Source organism: Poecilia reticulata, chromosome 8 (assembly GCF_904066995.2).
Source record: "Poecilia reticulata chromosome 8, P_reticulata-male-v2, whole genome shotgun sequence".
NCBI lineage: Eukaryota > Metazoa > Chordata > Actinopteri > Cyprinodontiformes > Poeciliidae > Poecilia > Poecilia reticulata.
This window is the reverse complement of record NC_088837.1, coordinates 21,645,768-21,671,054: the sequence shown is the minus strand read 5'-3', so window position 1 is coordinate 21,671,054 and position 25,287 is coordinate 21,645,768. Positions and strand designations below refer to the sequence as shown.

General features: G+C 39.3%; 1 protein-coding gene across 2 annotated transcripts; it reads left to right on the top strand.

Annotated features, from left to right (window-relative positions):
- Window positions 1-3,839: 3,839 nt before the first annotated feature.
- On the top strand, window positions 3,840-21,799 carry kcnj19a (potassium inwardly rectifying channel subfamily J member 19a). Of its 2 annotated transcripts, none has more exons than XM_081610221.1 (3): window positions 3,840-5,126; window positions 15,787-16,078; window positions 20,827-21,799. In XM_081610221.1, the coding sequence occupies exons 1-3, from the start codon at window positions 4,461-4,463 to the stop codon at window positions 21,489-21,491; spliced, it is 1,623 nt and encodes a 540-aa protein (XP_081466347.1). In that variant the 5' UTR covers window positions 3,840-4,460; the 3' UTR covers window positions 21,492-21,799. The 2 variants fall into 2 exon arrangements, with proteins under 2 accessions (XP_081466347.1, XP_008415256.1); XM_008417034.3 differs by having other exon boundaries at window positions 3,850-5,126; window positions 15,787-16,003.
- Window positions 21,800-25,287: the final 3,488 nt, after the last annotated feature.

Below are 25,287 nucleotides of genomic sequence, written 5' to 3'. Positions count from 1 at the left end.
TTCCAAGTGAAAGAAAAAGATTGTCATCCAAGATTTTACAGTGAATGGCTTCAACCTAGCCAAACTCATCCTGCACAACCTCAAAACATAATTATTCCACATTCATGCTCGACTCCTGTAGACAGAACACAGTCTACATGTGGAAGGAGGGACTCACATCAGATCATTTTTGGAGCTGCAAGCAAAAAGCAGTGCGTGGAAGAAAACCAAAACTATGCATCACCATGAACACTGAAAAGTGTGACATAGCTGTGGTTACGCTGCTGCATTGACAACTCTTGGGTCTAACCCATGAAGGTAGAATGGAAGGAATTGATTTTGTTTTGCAAGTTGAGATCCAGTCTATCTATAGTATCAACTGATATCGATTTGTTTGCCATATGGGCACCTAGCTAATCTGTGGGGGTCAGAATCAAGGCTTGTCCATAGGAGGGTAAACACATCACTAAATGCTAAATACATTCCATCTTTCTGGATTTATCGCTGTATAAATATAGAAACATTGCTGATTTTCTGATATTTCCAGTTAGGAAGACGAGATAAGATCTGGTGATCTCCTGTGTTATGCTAATTTGGATTTCTCTGTGTGGGAAAGCCTGATGGTTTTTCCACATAACAGATGGCGGGCCTGGCTGCCCGCACTCTAATCCTCAAATCTCGGGGGGATCGTCGCTGTGCATGAGCTCCCTCTGCTGAGATAAAAGACCCTCAGCAGGTTGAACAGAAGTGAGCGCAAGACAAACATATTTACTTGCCAACTGATAGCCTTTTGTACAAAGTTTGGTGGCTAACCAAGTGTATTATCCATTGTAAAAATAAGACAAGAAAGAAAGATTGATTTACAATTATCCATTTTTGATAACAAAGGTGGAGTAAATAGTAAATTTGGCTTTAAAAATGTTCAAGAGGCATTTGACTTCTTATATACTGCTCAAAAAAATAAAGGGAACACTTCAGTGTTCTCTTAAATGTTAAAGTGTTCCCTTTATTTTTTTGAGCAGTGTATATCAGGAGTGACTTGACTGCAGTGCCTCAAAATCATATAAATCATCAGCAGAATCCGAATTAAACAGGGTTCTGATAAAAACGAATGCAGCTTGTGTGACACTTGAAAACATTTACTATCTGAAAATTAAATCAACAACAAGACAGATCCTTCATTTTGCCTTTAAAATCAGATCACTCAGTTTTAAAGTGGATTTTGTCATCTGATGTAAGATTATCATATCTAACATTTAGTACCGTAAAATCAGATCTTATGAAATAGTTGACATTCAGCTCCTTTGTATTCTGTGAAGCAGCCATTTTCCTATCCTGCTCTTTTGTTAACGACAACAAAGGTGCATTTTTCTTTAGACGTTCGCCAAATGACAAATGTACCTGTGATATGATCCAATACTGTTGTGGATTAAATCTTGTACAGACTTGCACTTTAATTTTTAACATGCACATAAGATAAAACAAATGTGTTAGATGCTGAATTAAGATTTTTGCCTAGTTTTATATGAATAAGTGCAACTCAGTGTTGCTTCTATTTGATGTTTTACACACATTTTTTTCTTTTCTTTTTAGAAATTATTTGCAAAAAAGATGTTTTTAGGTGGTGGAGATATACATATACAGTATATACCTCGTTTAGACCAGAGAATGTTCCTCTCAAACCACTACTATAATAATAATAATAATAATAATAATATCAAAAGATAATGATGTGATGTCACAGTGTGGTGCAATCTGTGACCTGAGTTTCAAACAGCAGCAGAATTCATCTCTGAAAAACCCCCAACAGCCTCTAGAAGCCATCCAACATGGCGTCACCTGTATGTCTTCCTTTATCCTCATTTCTACATGTAGAAAAAATGCTCCCTATATGATTCATTACATTCAACGTCTTTTACTGCTGTGTGAACATAATCCAAACAGGATTTTCTTGCCGTTGCATCAGATTAAGTCATTACAGAACTAAAAGTCATATCATGCCTCTTTTTAAAACTTCTATGCAAATGTGACTAAGGATTTTTTAACTGAAGTTGTTTAACTGTGTTGTTCACCTAAGCAGAATGCAAAAGTATTTATACCTCATAATTTAGACCCCCCCCCCCCAGTTTGTCAAATTAAAACTACAAATTTCATGGCTTCTTAAACTTAATTTAATACTTAAATGTGTAATAATAGAAGGACAATTATTTGGTTTTTCAAATGATGCCCAAAAATAAAAGCTCAGTGTAAAAAATTCTCTTTAGAAGACACCTAATTATTTAAAAACTATGACTTGATGTCAGTGAAAACTCAAGTTTTTCACTGAAAAGGCTTGAGTTTTTCTTCTCTGTTAGGAAAAAAAATTAAATGATGCTTTACCAAAGAAGTAAAGCAGTAAACATCAATGATGTAAAAACTGAAAAGAATACTGCACGACAGATCGGTAGAGTCATAAGCTGTGAAAAAGTGACACGTTTAGCCATTTCTGTTGCAAAACCTTCTAAAAAAAATAAAGAAAAGCCGCCACAAAGGCCAACATTTCCAGAAACCTGATCCAACACGAGTTAAAGGCTTTATTTATATCAACCAATCATCAACCCAAACAATCTCTCCCCAATAGAAGCTCCCATTTGGTCTCAACACAAAATTTAAGGACTGAACAAAACCACTTTCAATGTGAAACAAAATCAGTCAAGCGGCTTCTTTACTCTTTCAGTGACTGAGGCTGTATTTAAGCATTCATTAACACTAACTTGCACACACTGCTCTGCATGCACCACTATGAAAATCTTTAGGTGTGGTGTAATTAAGAGGAGGGCAAATCAAGTCAGGAGGAGGGGAACTAATGCCTTTAACCATCGTCCTTGGGTGGAGAACAACGGTTAAGATAATCTTCCACAGGATATTTAGGCGGAGGAACAGATGAGAAACTGATTTATGAACAGGAAACAGGGTTTTATAGTCATAAACTTGAAGTAAAAATTTAACTTAGGTCAATTTTCTGATGTTAAATTGTGATTATTATGATTTTATGTTAAAGACAAATGCAAATACTACCTAACTGTGAAATGGAAATAAAATGTGTGTGTTTCAATGTCTTTCAGAACTAAAATCCTGAAAGGTTTAGCATTCACTTATATTTAGCCCCTCAAAGTAGGTCATTTATGATGACCTCCACTGCAATTGTTTTGTATGCATCTAGTAGATTTGTCCATCAAAAGACTGAATTTTTTTCCATTCTTCTTTGAAAAATACATCAAATTCAGTCAAATTGAATGTGCCATCAATTCTTAATTACATTCAGCTCTAGACGTTGACCACCAAACCATTTTGACCTGCGTAAGTTTTGATCTAAGCCGGGGGTTTATCATCTTTGGGCGATAAACTGAACATAAATCTGTGAGATACTTAGAATGTCGTTTTATAACCAAACGTTGCTTTAAACTTTACACCTGGTTTCTTCCAGACCTGTCTTGTTTTGTTTCTTAGACTTTATGACTAAGAAAGTCTGTATATTCTCTAACAAAACGTTAAAGAACAGCTGGATTCTTCTTAATAAATTGCAAACATCTAGACTCTATTAAATCATTATTAATGAAGTGACTCCTGAAGACAACTTGAATTTTTACCAAGCAGAACTAAAATAATAGAAGTTGTATATAAATGCACTACAAACTTTTTTTCTCCTCTCCAAGGGTGCGAATACTTTTCTGAATTCTGTCATAGCTACTAGTAGCAGCGCCAGGTCACCTGCACGCCAGTTGGTCAGGTTTTAAATGCACATGGACGGCTCATCCAGCAGGTGGCACCGTTTGACTTAGTCCTATGATTCTCTCATATTTATTTAAATATTTGTTTTCATCTTCCATCAATGCTCCTTAATCACCCAGGAGAATACACCTTAATTAAAACTCTCATGAAAAAAGAAGAGGAATAAATTATCCAGCTGGTTAATTTTTCAGAATGAACCTATGATCTATTAACTGACCAGCTGAACTGGAGTCAAGCTGCCCACCTCTCATATTGTGTAACTCTCTCCTCCTCTTTTCCTGCCCCTTTCCCTTCCTCTCTCTGCATCTCCAATACTCCCTCTTCTCTCTTTAACCATAACGTCCCACCAGAAGCGGTGTGTAGTGGACGGCTCCTGCGCTACTGGGCGACGCGTCAGTCGGAACACAGAGGCTGACCAGAGCGCACGGAGAAGAGCAGAGACTCATCGCTGTGATGTGAAATAACCAAGAAGACAGTGAGCTTTTCAGCAAGCGAACACCTACTGTGCAATAAAAGCAAAGAGGCAGCAGGTATTTTTTGCTTGTGTGTTTGCTTTGGTTTTTCATAATTCCCAGGATCCGCTGTGCGCACTGAAGTGGCCATGGCGTATTTTACGCACTGCAGGTAACCAATCCGTTGGAGACTAAAACTCTAAACACATCATGGATTAAACTGCGACTGTTGCGCTAGTTAACACCAGACGGGCGGACATGGCAGCACTTCGGAGGAAATTTGGAGAAGACTACCAGGTGGTTAACACCAACCGGGCAACTACTTTCTCTGCCCCGGTGAAGAAGAAACGCCAACGCTTCGTGGAGAAGAACGGCCGCTGCAACGTGCAGCACGGAAACCTCGGCGGGGAGACCAGCAGGTACCTTTCCGACCTGTTCACCACCCTGGTGGACCTGAAGTGGCGCTGGAACCTGCTCATCTTCATCCTCACCTACACCATCGCTTGGCTCGTCATGGCATCGATGTGGTGGATCATTGCTTACATCAGGGGGGATCTAAATCACGGCCACGATCCGTCCTACACCCCCTGCGTGGCGAACGTGTACAACTTCCCTTCTGCGTTCCTCTTTTTCATCGAGACCGAGGCCACCATCGGCTACGGCTACCGGTACATCACCGAGAAGTGCCCGGAGGGGATCATCCTCTTCCTGTTCCAGTCGCTGCTGGGCTCCATCGTGGACGCCTTCCTCATCGGCTGCATGTTCATCAAAATGTCCCAGCCTAAGAAACGCGCGGAGACGCTCATGTTCAGCCAGGACGCGGTGATTTCCCAAAGAGACGGCAAACTCTGCCTCATGTTCCGAGTGGGCAACCTGCGCAACAGCCACATGGTGTCCGCGCAGATCAGGTGCAAACTCATAAAGGTAAGCAGAATGCGCAACTTAGCGCAACGCCAAGTGGAACAAGTCAAGTTTATTTGTGTAGCACAAATAAGCAACAAGTAAATTCAAAGTGCTTTACGTCATTAAAACATCAAACAGTCACCAATTATGAAACAAGCAAAAAAACATGACATTTTGTCAAGTGCCATAATCAAAATGATAAAATAAATACACATCAAATATGTCGATCTATGTTCCACTTATGCAAATGAAAGGCAGCTCTAAACAGCTGGGTTTTTAGACTAGATCTAGAGTACTCAGTGTTTCAGCTGTTTTGCAGTTTTCTGGAAGTTTGTCCCAGATTTGTGATGAATAGAAGCTGAATGCATCAGACATTCTGGGTTTTTTTCACAAAGCAATGCAGACGAGAGGCTGGTTGTACTTTACCCTACCCTGCTCTATTCTATGAATTAAACCTTTAAACTATTGTTTTCCTCTCATGCATGACACAGTTCTTTCATTTGCATTATATATATATATATATATATATATATATATATAAATCAGCCTCCCTTCATGTACAATGGCTGCGCTCTTGACTGACAGCTTATATCTGAAGAGACCTCATTCACTTTGGCTTCTTTGGGGGGAAAAAATAGCAGCTTCAAATAAAGCAAAGGTTAAAATTAACATTTGATCCTCAGCTGCACGAAAACAGACCATTTTACACATGCACACCTTGTTTAACAAAGCAGACTTCAGGTAGAATTAGGATAATCCCCACGCATGAGGTTGGTTGGCAGATCTATAGGCTGGTAAACCTCAAACCATCAGGAACTGTGAGAAAAGGCAGTGATGGTTTATGACTGGAGAGCTGCAGACTGAACAGTCACCTCAGTTTCTTCACAAAAACTGGAGTTAATGTGACTGGTAGATGCAGAGAAAGTGAGGAGATCCCCAACGTTGGATGCAAGCTTCAACTGCAATCTTCGAAAACAGTTAAAAGAAGTTAAAACAGAAGGAAACGAACAACTCTACTAATGAAGAACTCAGCAGGCTTTTTTTTTATTTTGTAGTTAACACAGCTAATGAACCTCACACTCTGAAAATGAGCAGCAAAGCAGAAAATTACAACACAAACAGCGGCGAGGTCCGCTGGCTCTTCTTTTAATTATCACCACGGAGCTCCTTTCAGCCACATCCATGTTCGGTGAGCAAAATGGGCCATAAAAGAAGACAAACTGCATTAGCGATGTGCTTGGAGCTTGTTTATGTCTGTGTTCTCTTCCACACACAGCACTGGTCAGCTTAATGATGCATGCATGCATGCAGGCAGGCGGAGAGCAGGAGGCAGGGAGGATAGAGCTGCTCCACACTGAGGAGCAAGAAGGAGGCTAACAGACCCACAAACAGGAAGTAGAGTCACAAAACTGTAGCACAAATCTCCTATGAAGCAAAGTCTACAAACACCCTTTAATATGTGTGATATCATCTAAATAGTCTTGAAATGAAAAAAATTATAAAGCAAAAAATGGGAGTCCATGTTATGAACCTTTAAACCCAGCATAGTCTGAAACGTCTTTTTTTGTCTTTGGAAAACTAGACATGAGCTTCTAAATCTTGCTGCAAACTGTACAAAATTTGCACAGTTCCTCTTTCTGTGAAAAAATAAATAAACATGGCAACCACCGTACACTTACATTTGCTCCAGGGCTTTGTGGTCTAACCTTGTTCTCTCGCTTCAAAGACTCTCTTACCCATACTGCAGCTCTGCCAGAGCGCAAATCACCAAAGAGACAAACAGATCAGGTGAGTCACTCTGGAAACAAATGCGTTGTTTGCTATGCAAATGCCTTTAAATATCACATGCCACATAAGTTTTTTGGATAAACGAAAAGTCATTCAAGCTGAATGCTGAACATGCACTTCCCTCTTGGAGATGTTGGTGGTGCTGTTGAGCTACAGCTCCGTCTCATTCAGGGCTCCAAGGAAAATACAAAGAAGAGAGAGGAGATATTTTAAAGCTGTTAGAGGGGGGAGGGGGTAAACTTTGACTCCAGCCTGATCCTAAACTGTGAGTAAATCAACAGCTGACACACTCCTGCAGTATATCAAATAATTTCACATTTGAACTCATTTTAAATTGTGTTAGAAGTTCAAACTGAAACTAACATCATTGTACTTTGCCTCCAAGGAGGAACACTTACTTGATGTACTTTAAAGTGACCTCAAGCTACAGTTCTCCTGACTTTATATACATTTTTCAGTTTTTATTTTCCATCCATCCATTTTCTTTACACTCTTGTCCCTCAGTGGGGTCGGGAGGGTTGCTGGTGCCCATCTCCAGCTAACGTACCGGGCGAGAGGCGGGGTCACCCTGGACAGGTCACCAGTCTGTCGCAGGGCAACACAGAACAAACAACCATGACCACACACACACACTCACACCCAGGGAGAATTTGGAGAAGCCAATTAACCTGACAGTCATGTTTTTGGACTGTGGGACGAAACCAGAGTACCCAGAGAAAACCCACCATGCACAGGGAGAACATGCAAACTCCATACAGAAAGACCGGGGCCGGGAATCAAACCCAGAACTTTCTTGCTGCAAGGCAACAGCTCTACCAACTGCGCCACTGTGCAGCCCCAGTTTTTATTTTGACATAGATAATTTATTTTCTCAGTTTTAGCTCATTATATGTACCAGACAGTAATAACATGTTTTAAAGATTAGGATATCTGGAAAATACTTAATTCTGATACCACTGCTGAAAAGTGCAATGACGACTTTTATTGTGATTAACCCACGTTTTTTATTACTTTAATCTTTCCGTACCATTACACAATGTAATTGTTTGCAGAAAGAGCACTTAAAGCTCATGCCATTGACTGAATACGTCACTGATATCCAGAGCATGAATCCCTGAAGCTTGAAATTTAATAATCTACCAAATATTGGATCCAAGCAGTCCTTTGCAGCAGCGATACTGCACACACTGATACTGTGATTATGTTTGTGAGTCAATATATTGTGCAGCCTTATTAAAAATTATGAAAGCAAACATGAGTGCAATAGAATACATGCCAGCTTTACTGTAGAGCAGATGGGTGTCTGTCATGTCTGAGAAATGAAGTTGAACCCGGCACAACCTGACTGACAGCCTGACAGATGGATCATAAAATTGACTTTTCAACTATTATCAACCTCTGCATGATTTTTCTCTGGAACATAACTACAAAATGTGCATATTTGTGGATTATTTTCTGAAATATTCAAAAGAAAAGGCAGCTTTGGGAGTTGAAATACCCGTCTGCAATGCTACTTGACATGCTATTAGCCATTGGTAGCAAAGCAGCCAATCCAGAAGCACCTTTCATCGATTGGCTATAGCTTCCAGGAGTGGAGTTAATAGCATCTGCACCAAAGTGGTTTCTATTGTATGTATCAAAGCATATTAAAGGTTTGTTTAAAATAGGCAGTTTTTAGTGAGTTTATAGGGGGTCCCCAGTCTTTGGAGATTTCAGTTTAACTTAGTGACTATGTCAATGTGTTTGTGAATAAAAAACTTGCACCCTGCACTGTGAGGATATTTTTCATAGATTCATATTATAAAAATGTGAAGAAATGTCACTTCACTGAGATACGACAAGCAGTTCCTCATGTTTCTCTTACATCTGACACAGACATGCAGAACAAAATTGGTTTTCTTCTTTTTTTTAGTGCAGACATGATCAGCACTGCTCTGTTCAACTGAAGGAAACAGAAAACCTGGGTGGGTTTTTGTGGTTTTCAGCTTTCTGTTTCTCACAGTTACTTACATGACGAATTGCTCTGCAGATTTTGGCAGACATTAATAAGGGTGCCTCCCTTATTAATCTGGCTCTTTGGTTGTCGATTGGCTCAAAATTAATTCTGGTTATCCAACCGAAAATACAATCCAAGTATCCACATCAGTGTTGATATCTATTAAAAATAAAGCCATTGAGTCAAGAAAATTGATGGAAGGTGGTTTATGATCATTCATAATTGAGTAAAACATATTAATTTACTCCCTTTTACTATTTTCCCCCTTTTGATTATGTGTTAATTCTTTAATTTTAACACATTTAATCTAAAACTTTGATTAATTAGAAGTTGAGTAGGCCAGGAAATATTGCCAGAGATTATAAAACATTTTACATGACACTTATATTAAAAGAAACATTCTTGGAATAAGCAGAACTGTGGAAAGATGCAACTTTTTCTAACAGAAAATGATCAAAGCAATGCAGCCACTTTTACTTAATGAAGGCAAATATGACCTTTACTAAGTATATCACTACTCAATATGTCATATTCAGCGGTGATATGTGGATAAAGCAGACAAAAGTGCTACTGTGTAGGATAAAAGCTGCAGTCTTTCATCACTCTGAGTGCAATCCATAGACCCACTGACCCTGTTTGGTTTGAAATGGGTCTGTAGCCATCTGTCTACGCCTTCATGCTGTGTGTTGGTTCTCCGCTTTGCCTTTTTTGATGCCCAGGACGCCAGAGTAAGACGTTTTGGCTCACATGTTTGGAGAGCAATCTGCCTCTCCGCTGGTCTGCAGGAGAGACCTGGTGGTGGAGACATTTTGCCAAAGTGTCAGCTTTGCTAAATAAAACATGAATATTTCCTGCACAGTGCAAAAAAGTTTATTCTATCAGTGTGATTATTCATAATTATCAAACAATTGTGACTACGATAACTAATCATAGTTTGCCAAACACAATAACTAGTTTTCCACTGTTTCTATACGAACATTGAGTAAATATGAAAATATGATGGGCATACAATTACTAAACTACTGCCAAAAAAAGAAAATCATTCCAGGGATATATTTAATTATCTCTTATAGCTCTTACAATAGTTGCCGCAAATTATTGTGATAAAATTTCAAGTCCATGTTGCTACCTGGATTCAAACAAACACCAAATTTCTAGATCCAGTTCAAGAGATGTATTTCCAGTTTAACCCAAATTTAAATCACTTTTTACTCTTAAGTACCTCTTTTTTGATTTATGCAGTGTGCATTGAGTCTACACTGACAAGGAAAATGTTTGAATTGTAATGTGGGAAATGAAAAGATTGCCTTTTTATAGAAATCCGTCTAAAATGAAGAAAATAAAATTTTCTACTGAATTAATTTTTTTTTTCTCCACTTGTCCAGATCTAGAGAGTGAAAATTCCAATTCAGTCAAAGCTACGACGGATCAGGTCAGATGATTTGGCCAAATTTACACACAAATTCAAATGAGAATGAAAACATTTTGAAGTTGCCATCTGCAGACACTTTGAACTATGAACAAAGTTTGTAGCTGATTACACAAAAAAATGGTCTGGAAAAGAAATTTGAAGGAAACATTCACAAGAATGCATGTTTGATCCTGTAAAACAAGATGGAAGCTCTTGTTTGGGCATCATGTCTGTAGCCTGCAGCCCTGCTGGGATGTAGTGGAGGATTGCTTGATGACAGGAGGCAGAAAATGGGGTGAAACAGACCAGTGAGAGCCGTCACCCACAGAGTGGCAGCTCTGTTGGGTGTCTGACAGCTTTGAAGGGCGTGCTGGTAAATAATCCTCCCCGAAATGTTAACTGGTTTTACTGGGAGGATGGATGGAGGGTGGGCATGTAAAGGACTATGTGGAACCCCCCCCCTCCCCTCCCCCCAGCTCAAATAGTCAAAGAAAGTTGGTACAAAAAAAATGAGTAACATGTTTGTTTTATGTATTTTCAGTACTTGAGAGGTGCAATCTATTTCAGGCGCAAGTGAAATATTCTCAGTATTGCTTTCCCAATACGAAACAGTTCCAACTGCATGATTGAGCGGAGGATTGCTGGAGAGAGCTCTGCAGGCATTGATTAGTCAGCCTCAAACCCAAAAATCATTTCAAATCTCTGCAGCTCAAGGCCCTACTATTCAAACTTTTTATTTTTATTTTTTTTTTACACAAGTTTTCACAACTTGTGCACAGCGTAGGTTTTCTGCTCACATCTGTCCAAGACATCTAAACTCTGTTCAGCTATCTGCATCAAACTGTTTCCAAACTGCAGGTTTTATTTTGACAAAAAGTGTGACGTCTTTTCCCCCGGTGAAGTATTTTGCAAGCAATACATCTGCAGAAGTTCGATTCTCTCCAGTCTGTGGATGTTTTCCTCCTACACACCCGTTCAAAAACACCGACGGTGTGCATGAACCTTCAAAACTGAAAAGACTAAAACGCCATTTCGTTTCTGATTTAGGAGCCTGTACAGTATAATTTCGAATGACATTTTGACACACCTCTCTGCTGCTAAGTGCCATACAAAGAACTAAAACATGCTTAAACAGGGGAAGGGGAACAAAAAAAGAGCACAAAGCCTAAAAAGAAAATGATTAGACTTCATATTTCAAGCACCATCCATTAGTGTCTAATTTTTAATATTGAAAGAACACAAGCCTCCACAGTAATCTTATTTTAGACACACTTACATAAAGTCTAGCCAATAAATAATGAGACACAGTGGCCAGGATTTCTTGTATCATTTCAAGATTTAATTTAAAGTTATTCAAGTGTTTGTGTGCAGAAGTTGTCTAACTATTACCGCATGTTTCACCAAGACATGTCCTTCCTTAGACCAAGGAAGACAAGTGCTTTAAAAACACCCGTCAGTTGTGTGCCAGTTAGCATTTCTGCCTCACATTTTGCATTTTCTATTAAATATTTTAGATATGTTTTATGAAAAAAATCCACATACGAGGGTTTTCCACTGAAAATAAAAAAATCTCACCAGGTATTTTTGTCAAGCTTTTAGTGCACAGTCTCCTAGTACACTTGAATTATGACAAAACTAATTTACAAGTAACTTTTTGTAAATGCATAGTTGCTTGTTTAAGAAAATAACTTTTTAATGTTTATGAAAAGATACTTGTTCTATTGGCAGATTATTTTGCTTATAAGTGAAAAACTCTGCCGTTGAAACTAGTAATTTTTCATCAATATTGAGAAATTTATTTTTTTTAAAAACAAGCTCAACTATCTTGCTGAAAAGTTGCTTGGGAATTACTTTTAACCTTAGTGTACTAAGACACTTGCACTAGAAACTAAACCAGAATACCTAGTAAGATTCAGTGTTTTTGCAGTGCGCTGTAACTTGAAATTTTATAGGAAAAATCTCAGAATAGATCAGGATCCTTTGACAAGCCGGACTGGGAAAGGATCTGAGTTTTCCTTGACATCACATACAGTGAGGAAGATGGTATGAGAGGTACAAAGATTTCCAAAGTTCACTGTTGGAGTTTCATTAATGCTACTAGGCGTTCAACTGGAATGGCGAGCTTTGATCAGACTTGACAATGACTAAGCTATTTGCCAACTAACACACAATAAAACATGGGCTCAATATTTGAGAAAAGATCCTCATACCTACTGCCGTGACCTTGTTACTCCTTGGAAAATAGACCGTCTTTGGGTATTTTATCAAGATAACGATCAAAAAGGTATGGATACACCAACACCCGACATAAAATCAGCATTCGTCTGTGGTAGAGTCACCATCGAGACTTGAACCCTATAGGAAATCTATGGATAGAGCAAAATAGAAGAGCATTAAGACACAGAGAGATCCAGAGAAATTGTTCAAGAGCGAATGGTGAATCTTTAAACTCACCATCTTTTGTTTCTGTTTATACTGAGTAATCCTGTTCTAGCAGAACGTATGGGCACTTTATTCTGGTTGTAAAGATCATTGAAATCTTCACGTCTTATGAGAATAAACAAAAAACAGCTACACTTCTACTGACATGCAAATGTAACAATTTCTCTCCAACACAAATGTCTAGTTCTTTTTCTGCACCATTTCCTTAAAAGCATTGAATAAAACGAATACAATGAGTTTGTTGTCCCATCCTCTGAGCTTCAGGATGGAAATCTGCTCTTTTGTTAGAACAGCATGTCAGATTCAAAAAAAAAAAAAAAAAAACAGTCGACAAGCTCGTCTATCTCTGAATCTCTGTGCAGGGGGGAGCGCAGCACTTTGCCATGGGGGCCCTATGTGAGGAGCTTCAACTGTCAGTATTTGCATACAGTCATCCATCTTCTAAATCTTAAGTGACAAAGACAGAAAATGAAATGCAGAACTTCCCAAAGCTATCCCGAGCTCACCCTCATGGAGGAAATGACACTAAACCGGATTCAGCAGCCTGGAAGGGCCAAACATTCGAACCAGCATCAAAGGCCTTCTCCTACTAAAAGGGGGGCATTTCACTGACATGCACAGGAGAGGGAAAAAAGCTGGTGTTTTCTGGCAATCCAAAGCGTGTTTACTCACCCCTCTTCCACAGTTTGTGTCTCAGACGGAGGCAGTGCAGAGTGAAATCCCCGGGAGGTCAGAATGATACTCGACTCTGAGTAATATGTCTGCAGGATGCACAAAGCTTGGATAAAAAAATAAGACCTGCACTAACACCAGCTATACAAGTGCATTGCTGCCACTCTTTTCACCTGGTGTGTGTGAGAGAGAAATACCTGGATAAGGCAACCTGACATGATCCTGAAACACTCATTTTGTTTGCTCATATAGTCTCAAACTGGTTCCTTGAACATAAGTTGACTTTGGTTCAGTGACCTTCATGGTTACCTGATCTCAATGCAGCAGACTTCTTTCAGGATGTGGTGAAACAGGAGGTTCAAGTCAAACTGCAACCAAAAAGTAAAAACCTGCTGTAAATGTACGATACGGTCGTCTCAATATGGGCAAAAATCAGAGGAATGACACCTTATTGTGTCTACAGTACAAACAAATAATGCAGAGGATCATTTCGGGTACTAGAAAGAGTAACTTAATAAAGATTAAATGTAAATAACTATTAAAAATAAAATAAAATAGTCATTTGGAGCAAGCACTACTGAATGACCTTTAGTAACCAATAGCTGATGTGAAATTTAAATTCTGTGTGGCACACACACACACACACACACCCCCACACACACACACACACACACACACACACACACACACACACACACACACACACACACACACACACACACACACACACACAAATTAAAAAGGAAAACAATGCACTATTTTACATAAATATCCACTGAAGAATGCTTTTGCTACATCAGCAATGCAGCGCCATCTCTGATGAAATTATAAGTGTCACAATTACAATAGGGAGAGAAATCAAGGTACTATATTAACTACTTATCTAAATAAAATGAGAAAAAAATGCAGCAATGTTTTTAAGTTATTTTATTGTGGAACAAAAAAAAACCAGTAGAACCACCAGACATTTTAATCATATGCAATAAGAGTCTAAGTGCTTTTTCTTTACGTTGAAGCTTCAAACTTGTTTCACCGTAACATTATGAACTAATACTGGGATAAAATCAATATTTCAAACAGCAAGCAATAATCACAGCACTGGCAGTTTTCTGGGTTTGCAAACCTTAATGAAAATGTCTTTGTCATTATAAAGCAAAATTCTTATCATGCAAACATATTTTTTTCCACCATACCTTTGAACACTACGCTTACATCTCCCAGCCCCAATTTTGGTGTTTTAAACCAGAACAAAGACAAAAAGTTGACCTCTAGATGTGTATTTGCTCAAGCTGAGATAGCGATTGTTAGCTGGTTTATTTCTAACTGTGACTCAAATCCTTTAAATATTAAGAAATATTCTTAAGGTTTCCATATGTCACTGCTGTATGGATGAAGTAGATTACCACTGTGAAGAAGCTTATTGTGGAGGATGACAGGATTCGACACACAGATAACGAAGCCGAAATGCTACAGCGCTAATGTATCCTAAATAATGAAGCAGTAACGTATCCTCAAGGCTGGACTAAATGGTTTAAGGTAACCCTGTGGCACCAATCAGCCTCCTTACATATTTTTTACTTTATTTAAAAATATCAAGTACTTCAGCACTACTATTTGACCTTTTTGTAAATACTTCCTTTAACTTTTTATGCCATAGCTACATAAATGCTAAAATGCTAAAAACTGCATAGTTTGTGAGAAGTGATTCTTGTAAAACTTCATGAATATTTTCTTGTTTGTTTGGAAGGGAGCAGAGATGGGATGCATGTATTTGTGTGGGAGATGATAAAGAAGCTGTGAGCGGTGCAGAGGTGGAGATTTTTGTGTAGGAGGATTGCTCGTGCATGTATTCAGAAACACTTTCTGGCAAAAAAGAAAAAAGTAAAAAAAAAAGGTAAGAACCACGTTGTTGGGCATCCAGAAAGAATGATTAGTTTTGGAGCAAACCTGCAAATCTGGTGTATGGAAATGATTTAAATAAGGAGCTGGAATATTCAGAACTTCATCATGAGGGAAGCAAACATTTTATTAGGTGTTCATTCTTCTGAGACTAATGAAACTGTCTGAAAATCCTGAATGCTTGGCATCTAAGTCACTGATATATGCACTGATGTCATGCATGTAGACAAAATTATTTAGAATATGAATCAATGTCCATACAATTATTTCATGATATTAATTGTAGAAGTCTTTCCCAAAAAAATTGCCTAAAAAGTGCACGTATAATCTTTATAAACAGAATTTTGTGTTTATTTTCCTCTTTATTTTCACTGACTTCAAATTAAACTAAAAAAAACCTCATCTGTGATGCTTTCTACTTAATGCCTCTTCCTTCTTTTGCTCCCATTTTGGTTTTCATTGTTCTCCTCCAGTCTCGTCAGACGCCTGAAGGAGAGTTCCTGCCACTGGACCAGTGTGAGCTGGACGTCGGCTTCGGGACGGGAGCAGACCAGCTCTTCCTGGTGTCTCCTCTCACAATCTGCCATGAAATAAATCCCAAAAGTCCGTTTTTCGACTTATCTCAGCGCTCCCTCATGAACGAACAATTTGAGATCGTCGTTATCCTGGAGGGCATCGTGGAGACCACGGGTGAGAAAGCCGTCCCTGTTACCGCTTTTCTGCTGCCACCGATTCCTATCTTCAGTATTCACACAGCGTTAAAATGTAAATATTAACTTATTTTTCTATTTTTCATGTTAAAAAAAAAGAGAAGAGAAAGAATGACATGTGGATGAATTATGAGGAATATTTTATTACTCCATAATCAGTTTAAGCCCACTGTATGCATAATAAATGCCTGTGGTCACAGAAGTGTGCATCACTGTGATGAATGTGCTGAGTTTCCATGCAGCATTTCTCTGATGACGGTTAGAAGCAGGAGTTGGTGTACAGCCTGCTTACTGCAGAGAAAATCCTCAGCAGCAACACTGATCCCCCTGTTGCATATTTAACAGGACGATTCCTCCCTACAGTCCAATGCAAATAAATTCATCTTCCCTCTTCTGCGCCGACTCCATCCACTCTGCCACTTTTGTAGTGGAGACAACAGAGCTCAGGAGGAGGCAGGAGGGAAGGATCAGCGTGAAAGCAACAGCTCGTCTTATTAACATCGCAGCGCTGCTGAGAAGCTGAGAAGGAAATATGTTAAAATACTCAAACTGCAACACCTACACAAGGACTCATGCACATCTTGCAGGTCCTGACATTTCATTTTCTTCTTAACCCAGACAGCATAGCAGGCAGATCATTTATAATTGTTAGCAAAAAGTACAAACATTAAAGGCTTTCGACTTCATTTCAAACTAATACAATCTGAATTTGACTTTTAAACTGAACAAAATTGTTTGGATTCCACTTATGCATTAAAGTCACAAATAAATAATAGCCAGGGTAAAGATGTATCCTCCTAAAATACACAGAAATAGAAAAACGCCACCGCTAACCATATACACACACACACAAGCCCAAAGCACTGACATTTTTACCAATATATTTCTAACATTTTTGTAGTGGTCCAGCAAGTGTTTCCATTTAAATCTGGACAAAGCTAAAGCTTAGGCTCTTCAAATTTTAAGCACCTGGATGTCATCATCAAAAATAAATGGTAAAAAGTACCACTAGAAACGTGAAAATGCTAGTCAGAAATTGCCGTATTTTTCGGACTATAAGCTGCTACTTTTTTCCCCCACGCTTTGAACCTTGCGGCCCAGTGCAGCGTTTCTGTGGATTTCTCTTCAACCACCAGGGGGCTCTTTAGCAGGAAGTGAGTCATTGGAAGTCAAAATTGGAAATCGAAGAAGAAAGTGCTAATTTTCGTTTAGAACAAGCTAGCAGCAGGCGCAACGGAGAAATGTTTTCAAACTCATACCCCCTTATAAAGTACACAACATGAAGAAGTTCATATGACGCAGCTTTAAGTCGAACGCTATCAATACGGATCAATAGCCGCTGCATGTAAGCTTGGCGTGAACGAATCCATGGCTCGGCATTGGAGACGCAGGGCTGCATCATCCTTAATAGCAGATTTATTCAGATTTATTTTCCTTGTGGAAAACCGAGAGCAGCGGAGAAACCAGCGGCTTATAGCCAGGTGCGGTTTATATATATGTTTCCAGTTTTTTTTTTGTTTGTTTTGTTTTTTAAACTTTGTGGGTGCGGCTTATAGTGGGGTGAGCTCTATAGTCCGGAAAATACACACAGGGTCTGACTTCTGTAATGCTAATGAAGAGTTTCCCATTGGTTAAGAAGGATGTAAATAATTTTAAACAAGCATTTTTATGAAATCCCTGTATCATTTCTAACCAGAAGAATGGCCAATGTCTAAATGTCTAAATCTGAATAACTTTGCTCTCAGCTGCACCATATAGTTGAACTGAGTGGTTTGCGCCTCAAATCTAACGTCATATAAAAGTTTAATTTTGCTCTGATGAGCAAAAACATTTTAAATGACAAAACAAAATCACCTGTTATGAGGTGAAACATTTCATTAAGTAAATGTCACACAAACAGCAGGATGAATCAAAAAAATTGGCAACAAAAAAGTCTATGAAGAAATCGCCAAATAAACCAGTTAAATATCTGTTCCTGACAGAACAATACAACCCAGAAATTTCCACTTTGCCTGAAACTCAACACAAGCCTCAGAACCTTGGTTCATGCATCCCAAAGCTAAGATTCAGTGAAAGCTGCTGCCAGAAATGTTCACAAGAACCTTCTTCTGGGATGTCCGGCTTGCTGTCTGCCAAGTATTTGTGTTGCTGGGGGGCTTTTATTTTTATGCAAGATGCAGTGAACATTATCCAGGTGGGTGGATACCCATATGATGCCTGAGAGATGAAGCTAAAATGGCATGCCTGTCAGGCACAAAACCCACAAGCCTCCATTGCTCCTGTATTGCTGTTGTCATGTGTGTTGACCAAAATGGGGGGAGGGGTGGAAAAATCCAAAACAGCCCTCTTCAAATAACAAAAGTGCTTGAAAATTAACACAGCGCTCATCGTTGTAATCAGAGCCAAGACTTTAAGCTAAAGCACTTTTAAAAATTGACCTTTGAGGTAATGTAGGGCTGTTAAATGGTTTTGTTAGATGAAGTGTGGTGAGCCGGGAATAGAATCAGGCTATGACATAACACTGCACCCATCGTCGCTCAGAGGTACGCGATAATACTCCTACTCTTCAGCTAACCGCAGAGCTCCACAGAAACTCAGACTGCAGCACACAAATTACAGCTGTGCACTTATTGATCATCATAAACCTCCGAAACAATTATTCTTCTAAATGAAATAAATATGAGAGATTTTACAGCACGTTGCAAAAATAATCTCCACTGGGAGAATTGTTGTACGTCTTTTCTCTAGAATGCAGCAAAAGCACAAAGTGAGTAGAATTGAGACTTAAAACGCCAGTCAGTCCATTGCAAACTTAATATTAATATTTATAAATGACCATTTTTTTCTTTGGACATTGACCCAATTTCAGTTTGGTGCATGAAAGGAATTCATTATTTTAATTCACTTATACCAATAAAACTAACAAAATGAGCAGACAGGGAAAGGTTTAATGAAAACCTTCCAAAAAACAGTATTGATGAAGATTACAAGGAAACTTGGCTTGTTCACAAACCAGTCTGAATTGACTACGACGGGTTTAGAACTTCTGCAGGTCATTATATCTTATTCTGTGCTTCTTGCTGCTTCAATAAAGAATACCAGCTGGCAGATGAAGAGTTACTTGCAAACATATTTTTGCCACTTGAAGTTTTTTTTTCAGATTTTGTCACATTAAAACATCAAACTACAATGTCTTTCATCTTTTAGGGACTTTATGTGACAGAGCAGCAAAAAGTAGGGCAACCGTGTGAAGTGGAAGAAAGTAAAAATCTTATAGCACCATCTGCTACAATTAAGGCCGCAACTGGTAATTGCTATTTCTCTAATAGCTTTGCAGATGTGCAGACTGAAATGATTGGTTTTAGATCCGAACTTTGACTGGGCCAGTTAAACATCAGTATGTTTTGATCTAAACTAGTCCGCTGTAGTTCTGGCTGAGTGTTGAGGGTCTCTGTCCTGCTGGAAGTCGAGACTCCGCCTCAGTTTCAAGTCCTTTTCAGCCTCAAGCAGGTGGTTGTAGACTTGACTTACATCTGGCCTCCCCATCAACTGATCAGCTGCTGCTTCAGAAAGCATTTTTATGGTAGGTTCAGAGCGATAAACTGTTTTAGTTTCCACCTTAAAAAGCCATTTGAATGTCTGCCAGGAAGCTCCGTTTCAGTTTCCTCTGACCAGGCTACCAACAATGGCTTTTTGTTTTTCAAACTCTTCCATGTAGGTCAGATTTATTCTTCTGTTTCTTAGGTTAAACCAGAATTTTTTATTTTTTTTATCGGAAGCTCATTTCACTTTCCCCCAGTGTGGAGTCAAATGCAACCACCTCCGTTTAGCTCTGCTCTCTTTTAACCACAAGACAACAGCAACCTCAGTGTGGTTGCTGTCAAAACTAAACTGTAAATCTTCTGCCATACCCTCACCGTCAAAGAAAATACAGAGTTCAAGTCCACATGAGGGAGCAGCGCACATTAAAACCTCTGATGTGTGTATTTGAGTGGCTGCTGACTGAAGTTATTCAACTTCACTTCCAGTTTCTAGTGAAAATATCTTCGTATGCTTGATATACAAGACAAAACTTACTTACAAGTAACATTTCAGCAGGATATAAGTGCTTGTTTTAAGTGAAGGATTCCTTAATATTGATTTTAAAAAAGTCCTAAGTTCCTCTGAAAGATTATTTTACTTTTAACAAAACATTCTTCCCATAAGTGAAATAATCTGACAGTGGGACTAGTAATTTTTCATCAATATCATGGAATTATTGACTTAAAACAAGCACTTATGTTGCTGAAAAGTTATTTGTTAGCTAGTTTAGTCTTATTTCAAGTGTACCCATTCATTTGCACTAGAAACTAGACAAAAAATACTTGGTAAGATTTTGTCTTTGCTGTGGTTTTACTGGTTGTCATCACGTCTAACAATGCACACTAATCACAATCCTAATTTACACTGGCAGCGGAAAATTAGATAAACTCACAACACGGTTCTACAAACTGCAGCCCGGAAAGATTTCACTTATTCCAACCGTATATAAAGACGCTTTGCTTCTTGCAATGTCATCCTTGTTATTTCACTACAGTACATTAGGCATGCTTTGTGACTAGAAAGACAGGAATATATTAGGTTTAAAGAGCTTGTACTTGCTTTCCTGAACTGAGACGTCCATTAAATGCAGTTTAGAATGGCTTTTCATGTTATTAATTTGTTTTTGAGTAATAAGTGCATCCCTCCATACAGGCATGCTTAATTTGGACCTCACTAATTGAAAGTCACTGAGATAATTACTCATCCATCACTGTTTTGCAGGTATGACGTGCCAAGCGCGGACGTCATACACTGAAGACGAGGTTTTATGGGGCCACCGCTTCCTGCCCGTCATGTCTCTGGAGGAAGGCTTCTTCAGAGTGGACTACTCTCAGTTCCACAGCACGTTTGAGGTGCCGACACCGCCATACAGCGTCAAAGAGCAGGAGGAGAAAAACTCGTTGCCTTCACCTCTGTCCACTCCCACCCCCGCACTGACTGAGAGCCACGGCGCCCGGCGAGACCGGGTGTTTTCCGTGGATTGCATCAACACTTCAGAGGAGAGGGGCCGTCAGGGAGGAGCGGGCGGCCGGCTGCCGAGCAAGCTGCAGAGGATGAGCTCGTCGGGGAAGGAGGACCTGCAGAGGAAGGTGCTTTTGCTCAGCTCCCAGCATGCGGAGAAGGCGTGCAGCACAGGGGACCTCCCCATGAAGCTGCAGAGGCTCAGCTCCTCCCCCAGCCCCGGAGCACAAAATCGGCTGCAACTCAAGTCTCTCAAAGTGGGCTTTGAGCCCATGACGCAGTCGACAGGAGACCTGTACCAGCGCAGCCCAACCACCACGCTGTCACCCACTCCGGTGCCCATGCACAGCCCCCTTCTGTCAGCCGGAGGGAGGCTGGAGGACAACCTGCCACCAAAGCTACGAAAAATGAATGCTGACCGCTGAAACCTGGACAAGAACAACCAAACACGAGAAGGTGCTGCATACAGAAAACAACAAAAGCAATTATAAGAAGGACTTGCAGGCAACTTGTGGGTCTTTCTTGCTTTGAGAACAAACTACTACTGGAAATACTGTGATTTCTGTGGGAATAGACTAAAGACGCGTATTTACTGGATCATTCTGAGAAGAGTTGTGCATGTCTACAATAAATCTATTGTTTTATTTATGCACCACTATACTCAATAGTCAATCTTAGTTTTAATTAAGTATAAATTATATTAAAATTAAAATAAATACAGTTTGATATTCTCTGCCTTGTCCGATTCCTGATGTTTTAGCTGAAACCATGAGGTAAGTGTCATTACAAGACCTTATTTAACGCCTTAAGTATATATGATGAGATGAAATGGACATTAAAATTGGATTACAAAACTGCCACTCAGTCAGGAAGATCCAAGAGGGAAATAATGAAATAGATTTTCTTAAAAGTTGTTACAAATTTATTGACATATTCAAAACTTTCAAAAACCTTTTCCTGTTGTTGGGATCAGAATCAGATTTATTGGCTAGGATTGTGCACACAAACAAATCATACAACCTTAGTTTCACATGCTAAAGCGCTACATAAATTACACAAATATTAAACTTTAGAGGAAGTAAAATACAAGTCAAAGAAACAATATGTAAAACCTTTCTATGTATAGCCGTCTTTTTTTCAGTTTTGAAGAAAGTCAGGTTGGAAAAGTGAAATTAAGCTTACAGAGGTTACCTACAAAATGCACAATTCAAGAGGGAAAAAATCTTTTTGATGTAGAAATGGAAAGAATAATGAAATAACCTGGTTGCATAAGCGCACACCATCTTGAACTGTGTGCACCTTTTGATCTAATTTCAATATTTAGCTTTGTGAAAACTTTGAAGTGCTACTGTTAGCTTGGTCACTGAGGCATTAAATTAACAAACTATCCAAACAACTGGGCACAAAGTCCTAGCTTCCAACAAAAACCTTTGTTTCTCTGAGTCTTTCAGCTTAGTGTGACTACAGCAGTTAGAAACAGAGACACAGGGACCATAATAAAGCAACACTGCAGAACCGCCCAGCTGCACATCTGGGGTCAGCCTCTCTCAAGTATCACCAGGACCTCGGCTTTCATTTTACTACAGCACAAAAAAAAAAAGAAAGAAAAATCAATGATAGAGAGAGTTTCCTCTGCCAGGCCAGTCCTGACAAACAGAGCAACCCAGAACCCCCACTACCATTATCAATCCACAGCTTCAAGCACCCACTCACTTTACACCGAGCCTAAACTGCTTCCTACTGTCATCCTGTGATCTGGCTGCAAACAGAGGCGAGTGTGTTTGGTTGCTCATCCAGTTCTCATGCTGTGTTTTTGATTTTTACCAAATAACACCAATGAAACAGCTTCATTATGAGGAAGAACACATCAAGCATAACGACAGAAGGAAAATAATTATGTGCAACTAGAAAAGTGACATACTGTTTTCTTCTACACATCCTAATTAACAAAGATGCTCAGTGTCGGGTTTAATGCACGAAACTGGCATGTGAACAGCCTTAATCTAGTTATATATATATACATATATATATATTAATTACATTTTTATGACTCAACTGACTACTGAGTATGTCTGAGTGCAGAAACAAAGGAAGAAATGCCTCTAACTGGAATTTTATTAACATTGCAAAGGGATTTTCAAACTTTCCAAAACTAGCAATCAAATTCAAAGCAACACTATCAAATATGGATTGCATGCTTATTATATTAACTCTTATTGGGTACCGCAGCTTATAGCAGTAACATAATCTCACACTAAAGAAAAGGAAACAATCTAAATGTGTGTCCTGCTTTCCGCCTTCTGATTAAACTGTTACGCTCAGACAAAAGGAAGCTGGATGTTTAGGAGTTATCCCGACATATGGCATGAAGCAAGCACACACACACACACACACACACACACACACACACACACACACACACACACACACACACACACACACACACACACACACACACACACACACACACACACACACACACACACACACACACACACACGTTTTAGGTTTCAAATTGCCATAGATCAATTTGAAAGAAGTTGTAATGAAGAAGACATACTTTTTTGTTTCTAAGGTGAGATGAGACCAAGAAAGATCTACCCGGCCACAGTTCAGTGAAGCACTAAGTCAACTATCAAGCATGGTGGTGGCAGAATCATGCTGCCAGGATGTTTTCCTCCCAGCTTTAGTGATGCACTAAAACAGATTAAATAATAAAGGAGGACTACCTTGAAATTCTTCAGTCTCACCAAATAAATTTTAAACAGAAAATTCTATTCTTGAACAATATGTTTAACAGAATTACAAAACAGGTTTTCATTTATGTGAACACGGTGTGGAATAAACTAAAAAAGCCTAAATACTATAGCCCATCATTGTGATGCATAGAGCTCACATAAGCCACTGTTTGAGTCCTGAACTGTAAATCTTCTCGACATGGCACCTTCGCCCCCTCAGCCAGTTTAAACCAACAGCAGGGCAGACTTTAGGTGGCACCATTTTTTTGGAAATCCAGCCGCAGTGTGACATGTTTTTGGAGCCTCACTATAACGACCCCGACACTGATGTCTGTGGTTAAAAATATCAGCATCATGAATACTTAATAACAAGACAGGGAGGGTTTGAAGAGGCTCATTAGGGGCCAGGCCTGCTGACTTCTTCACTCTGTCCAAGCACTCAAATTCGCCTCAAAACCCCTCAAATGAAAGTTTTGAATAGGCTCTAAATGACAAAAAAAAATCTCCCAGTCACATCGTAAAATAAAAACAAGCATAAATTAATTTCTCATTATTTGCCAGTTGTGTTTTGATGTGAAGCTGACTCATTTTTAATCTACAGTTCATTCTGCCGGGACGCACCGCTTATGAATGTATGCTAATAAGGACACTTGTGTTGTCTAAAAGGGAAATGTGCCACACTGAGTTACAATACTGAAACACACACACACACGCACACAAGCACCCGGGGACAAATAAACACAGAAGCTGTCAATCAAAAACAACAAGCTCTCCATCACAATCACCACAGCAACATAGCATCCTCTTCCCCCTGAAGCATCCAGAGCTAAACCCTACAGCCAGGATGTGTGTGATTGTGTGTCAGGAGATCATCGTCTTCATCATTGCCCTCCACTGCTCTCCGTCACTGAGCAAATTTAAATACAGCATTTTAATTGTAAACACTTATTTGTGTCTGAGGATTTCTGTATGCAGATGAGCTCCTGATCTGATCTGATATCCAGATATTTAGCAGTTTAAATTTATTTGGCCTCGTCTGTATAAGAGAGCTGTGTAGCTGTCAGAAACAACACAGAAAACCCCAATCCTCAGGAGAAGCAGGTAGTGTATATTTAACTTTATTCTTTTACATTATTTATTACTAGAATATTTGACAGAATAATATGAGGTGAAGTGTAAATATTTGATCTTAAAAACCCTAAAAGGTGAGTCCTGGAGAAGTACAAGCCTTGTAGAGAACAGCCAGTTACTGCGCTCCTCAATCAGCCTAAGCATCCCAGGACTAATCAATACCCGTCTCACTGTTGCAACCCGACCCATGACCTTCGGCACCAGTGCTCACAGGCTTGGAAAATCACTTGACCCTGCTGGTGTTGGGAGATATTGGAAGATTTGAGGTCTATCTAAAGTTCAGAGAGCTTTAGTGCAAACTTAGCACAATGTCCTCCTGCACCTGCAGAAAAAAAGTCAATCCCTTTGAACA